Source organism: Phalaenopsis equestris, unplaced genomic scaffold (genome assembly GCF_001263595.1).
Source record: "Phalaenopsis equestris unplaced genomic scaffold, ASM126359v1 Scaffold000281, whole genome shotgun sequence".
In the NCBI taxonomy this organism is placed as follows: Eukaryota; Viridiplantae; Streptophyta; class Magnoliopsida; order Asparagales; family Orchidaceae; genus Phalaenopsis; species Phalaenopsis equestris.
The window spans coordinates 1-11,824 of NW_018164723.1; the positions used below are offsets into that span (position 1 = coordinate 1).

At 33.4% G+C, this 11,824-nt stretch overlaps 2 protein-coding genes across 2 annotated transcripts; one reads left to right on the forward strand and one right to left on the reverse strand.

The window, feature by feature from the left end:
* Positions 1-33: 33 nt before the first annotated feature.
* LOC110024943 (DNA-directed RNA polymerases II, IV and V subunit 9A-like) lies at positions 34-465 on the reverse strand (the record flags this gene model as incomplete). Its single annotated transcript, XM_020725141.1, has 2 exons — positions 404-465; positions 34-310 (listed from the first exon to the last, which is right to left on the reverse strand). Coding segments are annotated over exons 1-2 (339 nt in total), but the record flags the coding sequence as incomplete, so codon positions are not given.
* A 4,556-nt stretch (positions 466-5,021) lies between these two features.
* LOC110024945 (DNA-directed RNA polymerases II, IV and V subunit 9A-like) lies at positions 5,022-8,941 on the forward strand. The gene is made up of 4 exons (XM_020725143.1): positions 5,022-5,149; positions 5,260-5,335; positions 5,566-5,721; positions 8,674-8,941. The coding sequence occupies exons 1-4, from the start codon at positions 5,121-5,123 to the stop codon at positions 8,770-8,772; spliced, it is 360 nt and encodes a 119-aa protein (XP_020580802.1). The 5' UTR covers positions 5,022-5,120; the 3' UTR covers positions 8,773-8,941.
* Positions 8,942-11,824: the final 2,883 nt, after the last annotated feature.

Consider the following 11,824-nt stretch of genomic DNA (forward strand, 5'->3'; position numbering starts at 1 on the left):
GTAAACATATATAAATGTTCAAGATGAGCTAACCAGAAAAATTGCAACTTCTGGATAAGCACAGACAGGGCATTTGGCTCCCCTAATGCGAGGAAGTGTGGGATCCGCATATGCATCCCTTAATATCACAGCCGGCGCTGAGCTACGTTGCACCACATTTCTATACACACAGTTACTCTCTGCCACCTCCTGTAATATATTTAATGGTTGATTAGAGACTGTTTGGGGTAGAACCGTGTAGCTACAGGTGCGGCAGGCATTAAGCAAGATCTTGCGCTGCTTATCTTCTTTTGGGTAGAGCAGGTTGTTACTGCATGCACACAGATATTTATTGAGATAAATTATAATTTATATGAAATTTTATTATCTCATTCAAATGATTTAATGAGAAAAGAGTACATACCATTCGGGACAAAATTTCATTGGAATCACCAAGTTGTCTGACGAGCAAGGCCTTCGAGCCATGGCTAAGAGCAACCCAAGATTTAAGAAACATAAATATGACAAATATTTATAACATTAGCTAAGCAATGAAATGAGAGAGAAATCAACACCCAATAATGGAATTACATAAATAATTTATTTGAACATTGAATGCTATAATTCCCAAATAAATTGCTTTCTCCTCTGGTCCCAATCTCATTTGGAAATTATCTCACCTGCTTAATTGCCTTGATTTAATTTTATTACTTAACTAGAAGAAGGCAACAACAAGTTAATCTGAATAATTTAATACATTACTACTATATATTTTTATATGATTAATTATGGGAAAACACTTTACAAGGCATAATACAATTTACTTTTATGGAAATATTTTATTTATTCATCACCAAATGGCTATGCAGCCTTTTTTTTTCATTGAACAAAATAAAAGCATAGAAGGTACTAAGAAAAGAAATAGGAGTTTGCTTTTTTGATATATCGAATGTCACTCAAATTATGGTTGTCATAAAAGCTTGTTGTTTGCGAAGAGCTTGTGTTTGACACGTCAAGTAGCTCATGTTCGGCTCGTGCCTTTTTTTTCAATGAACAAAATAAAAGCATGGAAGGTACCAAGAAAAGAAATAGGAGTTTGCTTTGTTGATATATCGAATGTCACTCAAATTAGGGTTGTCATAAAAGCTTGTTGTTTGCGAAGAGCTCGTGTTTGACACGTCAAGTAGCTCATGTTCGGCTCGTTTGTTAAGTAAAAGAGCCGAATATAGACAATTTGTTTAAGATAGAATCATAAACAAGCTGAACACGAACAACCCCTTGGTCGCTCGTGTTCAACTCGTTTTAGCTCGAAATAAATAAATTATATATATTATTTACATAATAATATTTTGTAAATATTTATATCTAAGTTTTAAAATCATAACAGCTCGTGTGTTTATGTGGTTCTATGTCTTCTATTGCACAGAGTTAGCGCAAGTTCAAATCTAACGCCCTACATCTATTTTTTCCAATTAATTTTAATGAGCAAATTTCAGGTTGAACACAAACAAGTTTATTTAAGTCGAGTCAAACATGAATACGTTGATCACGAGCCAATTTCAAACACAAGTCAATTTAAAACACGAGCATTTTCAAGTCGATTTAGAACATGAATACGCCGCTTGGAAGGGTGGGTGGCTTGCCTGGACCGGCGAGGAGCTTTGGGCTTAGCTGATTGCAGCCTGGGCCTCTCCTACTTATGAGAGGGAGAGGGAGACAAAATCTGGCAATCAAGGCGACAAAGGGGCCAGTAGAGCTGTGCTCCATACCGGAGGACCAGTCCCCTATACGGAGCACTACAAGTGGCAGTTAAGGTAAGATTCTTTTAAATATTAAAAAAATCAATACTTTATGTAAATATGTGACACTAACCAATTGTATGTGCTACACCTGCTAAGAAGTTGAGCCGTGAACCCTCTGTTGTGGTGCTCCATATCCGAACTCAACGACACCCAGGGACACAACAATGGGTCTCAAAACATTTCTGGTTGGTTGTTACAAGTAAAAAATGAAATTTAAAGCTTTATTTTAATTATTACTATTCAAAGTTTCAATTTAAGCGTTTCTTTTAATTTTGTAGGAGAAGTTTGAGTAGCTCTGAGAGAGGCACCTGTTCACTCAGCCCGAGAGTTCCGCCAGCAACAGTAATAGTCGCTCTACCACTGCAGAGTCCAATTTTGAGCTTTGGACTCAAGCAGTGGGGAAACAGAAGGAGATGGTTTATGGTCTTGGTGCGAAGGGCATAGCCTTCAAGACCGACATCTCCCGTGCTCCCGTACTTAATTTCCCGAGCTCCTCACAGCCATACTAAAATGTTATAGCCAAGCAGGTCGCTGTGATGAATGAAGAGATCTATCAGTTGCATATATAGACGCTAGTATGCCAATATGGGGTCAGGGACTCTATAGTGTGCATGATAGAGGCATTAGCTGATTGTCGGGGCAAATGACCAATGGCATTCGTGGAGGAGGAGGAGGATGAAGAGAGGGAGGGAGGGAGATGACGATTATGTTTTACTTTTATTTATTTTTAACATTACTTTGAACATTAACTTTGAATTTTTTAGTTTATTTTGTTGTTTTTTGGACACTTTGCTACATTTTATGACTTTTCACTATTGATATTACTTGATCTATAATCAGTGTTAATGTTGATTATCTGTGATCTATAAAATATTTTTGTGTTGTGGATTCAATATATCGTGGAGGTTGTGGAAATGTAACAGTTTTTTATATTTTTTTGTGCGTTATAGGTTTATGTCTGATTTGTGTCTAATAATCCGACGATAACCAATTTTATCCATCTTTCTTCGATATTATTTGACGCAAATCCGAGGCTAATCCAAGTTAATTTTAAAGTTTGATTTTTTTCAACCCAAATTTAGACACATGCATAGCCTTAACGATAACTGACGCAAAGCCGATGCAAAATATTTGCGACAGATTATTTCAATACTAAAAAGAAAAAAATTATTTTACCAACCCCTGTTTTAATCACGAAAAAAAATCAAACGGAAATCTGACACAAATCCGACGATAAGCTATATATACCATTAGATTTGCTTCTGATTTGCTTCTTATATGTCTGACACAAATATAAAAAATTCTTGTAGTGTGTGGATTGTGCACCTTAGCAGAGACTAGAGGAGGCTGGGATTGAGCTGGAGATTTAGTCCAAGTGGATATATATTGTTCAAGAGAAGATTAAAGAACTGACGGAGCGGTGGCCACCATAAAGTCACCCAATCAAAGAGCTTTTCGACACTCAAGTCTTACATTTGAAGATAGGTGTGCTAAGTCGACCATTGACCAATTCATCAACGTTGGAACGGTCGACTCAAAGTTTTGTTATTTAGATGAATTCAAAAAAATTTTCTTCGTTCCCTCAATAGCTGTTCAAAGAGAAGAGTCTGAGGGCAACAATGTGGCGGACGGAGGATCGTTCAAGACTCGACCAGAAGACTCCTAAACTTAGAAATTTTTTTATTTATATGTATTTTAATCATTGCATAAGAAAATAAATTATCTGAAAAGATATGTAACCAACTGATTATTAATTGAAGTTCAACCTGCCGTTAACTTTTACCAAAAAGATATGGCCTCTATGGCCAATCAACGCTCTTGCAGCTACTAAATATGGTTATGTGACTAATTACTACTGTAGCCTTCTACTATGCCTACGTGGCTAACTGCTTTCATTGTAGCCTTCCACTATGGCCTACATGATTAATTGCTATCATTGCAACCTTCTGCTTTAGCTTATGTGATCAACTAGTTTCATTGCAACATTTCACTATGACCTATATGGTCAATTGTTATCATTTCGACCTCCCACTACGACCTCCATTACCAACTACTATCATTGCAACATTCTACTACGACCTATGTGGTAAATTGTTTCATCGAAACCTTCTAATATGACTCATGTAATCAATTATTGTCATTGCAACCTTGCACTACGATTCATGTGATCAAATTTCGTCATTGCAGCATTCCAACATGACATATGTGGTCAACTGTATTCATTGCTTCCTTCCACTAAGGTGGTCAGCTGCTAACTATGACTTATGTGATCAACTATGTAGATAACTATGGCTACATCTTCCAACTATAGCTTCTATATCCACTGATTATGGTTGTAGCCCAATTACTATTTTTAAACCTGTATGAATATTGTATGCTTGTGATTATCAGTATTTTAATTCCATATTCTAGAATTTAGGAGGAAAATGGGCCTATCTACTTAAAATCTTATACTAGATTACTTGGACTATGCTAGGTCCCGTGATTTTCTCTCATTTAGAGGTTTTCCGTCTAAAAAAAATTTTGAACTCCTTTTGCTAGTTTTTTTTATCTGTGTGTGTATTGGATCTTTGTACAATATCAAGACGTTAAATTATCACCCAATCATCGTGAATCTTTAGACACATAATAAATAATATTGGGATGTTATATCAAAAGAGAGTTGTTTGCAAGCTAATAATTTATGTTTAATCACAACTGTGACTATCCATGACAAAATGTAGAGTGCGAATAAAATTTAAATACCCTCATTTCTCACTCATCATAATAAATAAATCTTCTCCAAATTTCTTAGGTATAGATAAGCCAATTTTTTTAAATTCAAAATATAAGAATTAATTCCCAAAAAATAAACTTTTTTTTGTCATTGCACGTATCTTTTTTTTTTATTATTTTTTTCTATGGTTCTTAGTTTTCTTAAATAAAAATACAGTATATAAGAATAAAAATTTAAAAAAATAATAATAAAAATTCATTTATACCCATTATAATAGGGAGATGGAGAAAAAAGCTCTTAACCTTTCTACCCAATATAATAGGGAGAAAAAACCTCTTAACCACTCTGCTTTAACAATTCTTTCACTATTTATGGACATTCCAAACACTTGTCAGAAACTTGCAGCTTGCATCGAGTGTTAGCCGCACATAATCTCTCTCTCTCTCTCTCTCTCTCTCTCTCTCTCTCTCTCTCTCTCTCTCTCTCTCTCTCTCTCTCTCTCTCTCTCTCTCTCTCTCTCTCTCTCTCTCTCTCTCTCTCTCTCTCTCATATTCTCTCACATAATCTCTCTCAGGGAAGAAACTAACAGGCATCGAGGGCTGAAATTGGAGGCAGCAGAAGCCATGAATCCCATGAAATTTTGTCCCGAATGGTATAGGAAGTGTTACGTTTTTGTTACTGCATTCTTGTAGATAACTTTTTTCATGATAAATCAATTATAATTATACTTTGTTTGACTCCAATATATTTCTGTGCACGCAGCAACAATCTACTCTACCCAAAAGAAGATGGAAAACGCAAGGTCTTGCTTAGCGCCTGCCGCATCTGCGACTACACGGTTCTATAACGCCACCTTTTGATTTTCGCTCTATATTTCTTAATTACTGAAGGAGGAATGTTGATCTCTTTTGTTTTCTGTAAGAATATCAAGATTTACATGCATACCAATTCCCTTTTATGTATTTACATATCCAGCATTAAAACGACAATATAATGAAAAGTTGTTCTGCCACTTTTATAAATTTTGATGGAAAGTTTGTGTTGATTAAATTAGCTGACAAATTGCAGGAGCCCGCAGAGAATTATTGTGTGTACAGAAACGAGATAGATCGTATCTCAGCACCACCTGTTGTATTGAGGGATGCGCATGCAGATCCCACACTTCCTCGCGTTAAGGGAGCCAAATGCCCTGCGTGCAGTTATCCAAAAGTTGCATTCTTTTTGGTTAGCTCATCTTCATTATGTTTATTAATTTGAGAAATATTTGCATAGTTACCACTTAATTTGAAATGTATTTATATATGCAAATGCCCTCTGAAAGCTACACATTGTATTGGCTGACTATAGTGAAAAGTTTGCAAGGGTCGTTGTACTGACTTCTTGGTGTAGTGTTAATAAATAAGGGTTTTAACTTTATGGATGCATGCGAGCATAGAAGTTAATCCATAAGATTAATATTAAGACAAGAGCTTAGAATATGGATATTCTCATAGATAAATTAATGAAATTAGTAGATACTATGATTCAAATGAAGATAAATATCTTATGCGTTCAAGTAAATAAATGAGTAAGAGAAAATGATAAATAGATTAATAGCTTAGGTTTTAAACTTTAGTTTTAAGGTAGAAGTCGTACTAGAAATGATTTATGTGTAATTATAAATAAGAGTTTGAAATATAATCTTATAAAAATTAAAAGAATTAGAGAGAGAATTATAGCTCTAAAAATTATTATTGTTACCAGGATTCTCAAGATTATAAATGCTTATTCTCCCCAAGCAGGTTTGAATATATGTTCAAATGAAAATTTTTAGAATGACTTAGAAAAATTAATACAAATTATATCTCATGAAAAAATAATTTTTTTGTATTGGAGAAGAGCTAGATGAGCATGCCGGTAGAAGATTTTAAAAGCCTTCATGATGTTTTTGATTTTAGAGTAACTATTGAAGAAGACAGTCATATTAGATTTTGTTTTAGCATATGATTTTTTTATTACCAATATTTTATTTTAAGAAAAAATGAGCATATTATCTCTCATAAGAATATATGTAATAAAAAATAGATTGATTATTTTCTTTTGAGAAAAATAGATCATCATGATTATAAAGATTGTATGTTAATTCCAAGTAAAAATTTAAGTACCTGATATTAATTATTAATTTTTAAGTTTAAGATGAAAGGTTAGAAAATAAAAAATATAATAAAATATTATTATAGAAGAAAAGTACCTTAAAAGACACAAATAAAATTATTTTATAAACAAACTTCAAAGTCTTAAAATTTGAGGCTTTCATGAAGAAACTAATACTATTTGAGATAAAGTAACGAGTGATTTTAAGCAAGTGCAAATAATATGATTGAGAAATTAACAGAAAAAACTCTTATGAATAATAATAGTTGGTGGTGAAATAATAATGTACAATAAAAAATAGAGTTAGATGTTAAAATTTGGAGAATTAGAAAAAAATATAAGGTCAACTATATAGAGTAAGAGGAAAATTTATGAAGCTAAAAGTTTTAATTTTAATGATCTTCATAGTATATTAAATACACATGTATAAACTAGTCAAACAAAGAGATAAGAAAACTAAAGATTTAGTTCAAGTTAAATATATTAAGAATAAAATGAAAATGTTCTTTTTATAAATGAGAATATTCAATATTGATGTGTGAGATATTTTGATAAATTTTTCAATAAAAATTATGAAAATACAATCGAATTTAGTAATCTTAATATCTTAAATAATAATATTTCTTTCACTATTACATTAGTGAAATAGAAGTTAAGGAGGCTTTCAAAAAATAAAATGTAAAAAAAATTGTAGGATTTGATAGTATTTCATTGGAAGAATGAATTCTTTAGGAGATCTATAAATTTCTTAGCTTACTAAAGTATTTAATATCCCTTAAAAACAAAAAAAAAGATACCATATGAGTGAAAAACTAGTCTTTTTGGTCATATTTTTACAAATAAGGGAATGCACAAGCTAATAAGTCATACATTAAAGTTATGGGCAAGAATAAATGAACATATGTTACGACATAATACAAAAATTTCTCAAAATCGGTTTGGATTGATGTCAGCCAAGCCTACTATGGAAGCTATACATTTATTGAGAGATTTGATGGAGAATTATAGAGAGATTAAGAAGGATCAACATATGACTTTTGTTGATTTAGAAAAATGTTATGATAAGGTTCTAAGAGAAGTACTTTGGAGAGTTCTAGAAATTTTTTTTTTGATATTACTTATATTAAAGCCACTAAATATATGTATGCTAGAGCTGTTACTTTTGTTCGAACACACGGATGATTGAAGGATGATTGACCGAGTATTTTTCTATTTCATTTGGATTACATTAGGGATCAACTTTAAGCACATATATTTTTTATTTGTTTATGAATGTCCTTAATGGACACTTACAGGTGGATGTACCTTAGTGTATGTCTTTCATTGATTATATCCTTCTTGTGGATAAAACTAGAGAGAGTTTAGGAATAACCTGATTTAGAAATGTCAAGGAATAACATGATTTAGATATTTTGGATTTATTATTCAAAGTGATGGTGATATAAATGGGGATGCCATTAGTAGATTTACGTAGGGTTGTTGGGGTGGAGGAATGCATTTGGCTATTGTGTGTTAGGAATGTGCCACAGAGACAAAAGAAAATTTTATAAGATCATGGTGAGGCCTGCAATGCATCATGGTGCAAAATGTTGGCATCCATAAGAGAGAGAAAATTAAATTAAATACTGCAAAGATGAGAATGCTCCGTGGAAGTGGTTTGACACTTGTAGATAAAATGTCAAGTGTGTATATCCGTGAAAGGGTTGTACTAGCTCGAGTGGCAACACGATACACTATGACTGTAAGAAAATAATATTTAAATCGAGCCAAACACGAACGCACAAAACATGCTCAAAATATTTTTATATTGTATTTTTAATAAAATAAATTTTGACGTCGCATAATATTGTTTAAGTTTCGCCGTATTTGTACCTTATAGTTTATCTATAACTGTTAATGGAAAAATATACCGAATTTAAGATTTTGGATTGATTTTTGTTTCCAATGTGGATGTTAAGATATTTTATATAGTTTATTTTTGTAACTGTAACTGACCATGTTGATCAAGCTAGCACATTTATTATTAAATTAAATGTAATGCAGGCTAACCCAATGGAAAGCATGGCTCGAACTTTTGCCTGCTGCAACCCCACCTGCGGCCATAACTGGACAGGCGAAGCTCAACAAAGTGGTTCAAGATAGCTTAGCTTGCATTTCAATAAATAATCCCGTCAATTTATATGAGAGTTTGGAAATATCGAACATAATTGAGAAGAACTTCATGTTTTCTTTCTTTTTTTTTTTTCATTTTAATTTTTTATCGTGAGAACTAAAACTAATGTATGTGTTATTTTAATCTGAAGAAACTACTGCCAACTACTTGTTTTAAGAGTATACATAATTTTCCTCTATTGGGGGCCTTTTGTTACATACCGTGCATTTCTTATATATGTATGTATGCATACATATATATAACACCTAAAATTTAATATATTCATACATAAGACTCAAATCTTTCACATCACATAAAAATTATCACTATCATTAACTTTTTAATTTCTGTTAAATTTTATTATCTATGTACAATAATGCAGTAGAAAAGATAAGATACTAGCCATTCGGGACAAAATTTCATTGGATTCATGCTTCCACTTGCCACAAACTTCAGGCCCGAGTGACTGTTAATTTCCATACAATGATAGAAAAATAGTAAATCGAAGGTAATTAACAATCTCCGCGGGATCAAGTTATAGCCGGAGCATCCCTCAAAACTTTAGAGAAGATTATCACCTCGGACGAGCTACCACCAGAGCACCTTTCGCCATCTAATACACCACTTAGAAGGGAGAACGCAGAAGAGGGAGCTAAACCTGAGCTCAGAGATTATCCAACCCCCTCGAAAGACAATAAATATACAATAGTTGTTATTAGTTTGAACAGGGAGAAATTGGAATTGGAAAAAAATATATAGAAAAAGAAATGGGGATAGAAAAGGCAAGCAACAGAACAAGAAAGTAATCGGAATTGGAAACCTGAACTCACAGTTGATCCAAAGCACTCAAACAACAAATATATAATAGTTATTAGAATTGGAAAGAAGTAGAAAAAGGAAAGGAGGGTAGGGAAGATAAGTAATAGAATAGGAAAGAGTTGGAATTGGAAAGAAATAGCAATTGGAAAGGGGATAGAAAAGGAAAACATTAAAATAGGAAGGAATTGGATTTGGAAATAAATAAATAAATCTATATATATATATATGTGTGTGTGTGTGTGTGTGTGTGTGTATATATTTATTTATATATATTTATTAAAAGGGAGAACTATCCATTCCCCTCGAAAGACATTAAATATACAATAGTTGTTATTAGTTTGAACAGGAAGGAATTGGGATTGGAAATAAATATATATTTTCTTTTTTTTTTTACTATTTACGGAAATATTGTTCTTTGTCTTCCAATAATTAATTTATTTTTTCTTTTCTTTAAATTATGTTAGCAGATTATAATCCAGAATAATTTCAAAAAATTTCACATTAATTTTATATGATGTTTCATGTTTCTTTATTAATGGAACAGATGTCATAAATTCAATATATTATAAATATTTTCGAACATAAATGTCGTAATAATATCTCCACTTAATCCTTATTTATTTACATATCTACCTTCTAAATGTCAATTTTTACATATATATGTATAAGTCACCTTACCTATGCTAGAAAAGGTATATTTAAATAATGGAATTATATATGTGTCGTGAAAGATTTGGGTGTAAAATAAATGTAAAAAATGAATGTTTAGGTGTTAGTGTTTAGGTGTTAGTAAAACAATGTTTAGGTGTTAGTAAAACATTTCGGATGCTTATATGATTTTAATGAATGTTTTTGTAATATCAATTATTTTGGTTCGTAGCCCAGGGCTATCACCATGGTCGTTGTATTGATCCACCCAAGGCAATTGCCTGCTTCTAAAGAAGCTAATCAGCCCATACTCCCCTCTACATGGCTGACTACTAATCCAAGTTTGATTCTCTACACAGGGCATGCACTTGCCTTACTTACATGTGCAATGCCTTTTGTAGCTTTTTTGTAGTGCTTGAAACTCTGGGCCTCCATTTATAATATGAGATTTAAATTGGGAGCCATCCTTAGTATTATGTTCTTGTCTTCAGTACTCATGATCCTTAAAGTGAAATTTTTTTCTCTTTTCCAACTTTTTTTCTATGTTTTTCATCTCCTTTCAAGTCATAAAACCACATTAAGGATTGAATGCCATGAGGGATTGTCTAAGTCTAATGAGGTCCATCTTACTGAGCCTTAAATTATGGGCATTTGAAGTGGCTAAGTGGTTAACATTTGGTTACAAGTTTGTTATGGTCAAATTTTTGACTTGGGCTCATAGGCAGAGAAAATTGCAAGGAATTTGGTAGTACTCGACGGAGGTTGGTGGTCGACGACCATCAGCGGTTGTCAAGGACGGTCGACGGTGGTCAACGACAGTCGGTTGTGGTCTACGACGATCAACAACGGGACGGTGGTCGAAGGCTATCGATGGAGTTCAACGATGGTCGGTTGTGATCGACGAAGGTCGGCCATGGTCTACGGCGATTGAACGCGGCTGACGGCGATCGATGAAGGTCGGCGATGGTCTACGGCGATAGAACGCGGCTGGCGGCAATCGACGATGGTAGAGATGATGTTGGACTTCAACTCACTCTCAAAACTTCAAGCTCTCTCTCTCAAGGCTCAAGTCTTTTTTGTTATGAGAGGGGATGGGCTCTATTTACAGTGTTATGGTGCAATGAATGCAGAAAAATGAACCACTTTGATCAGACGGTTTGGAGAGCTTCCTCCGATCAAACGACATATGATGGACATTTGGGTGCATAAATGATGTCGGAATTCAGTGATTTTGAGCTCGTTGGATTCGTCTTGTCGAGACGCTTGATTCGACTATGAGCTCTCCCTAATCGACATTTGTTTAACTTCCAAATGTGTCTGAAAATCTTCTAAGAGTGGTTTAATGACTTGATCTAGATTTGGTTTGACTCGGATTAGATAAGTTTTAATCTCATTAGGTTCGTCTCATTGAGCCGATTGATTTGATTATAAGTTTGCTAAAATCGGAGCTCTGGATGATTCTTAATTGAACTTTGAATGTTTATTGCTCAAGAGATTGCTTTGAGATTTGAGTCATGCCTCAAGATTGTGCCGGATGAACAGAATTTGTTGTTGTCGTATCAGTTGTCCTCCAAT

Bases quoted from the DNA above. Each gene is read 5' to 3' on its own strand.
- LOC110024945 (XM_020725143.1), top strand. From the start codon at position 5,121: ATGAATCCCATGAAATTTTGTCCCGAATG. The intron at 5,150-5,259 runs GTATAGGAAGTG...CTGTGCACGCAG, and splicing joins ATGAAATTTTGTCCCGAATG to CAACAATCTACTCTACCCAA. The intron at 5,336-5,565 runs GTTCTATAACGC...GACAAATTGCAG, and splicing joins GCCGCATCTGCGACTACACG to GAGCCCGCAGAGAATTATTG.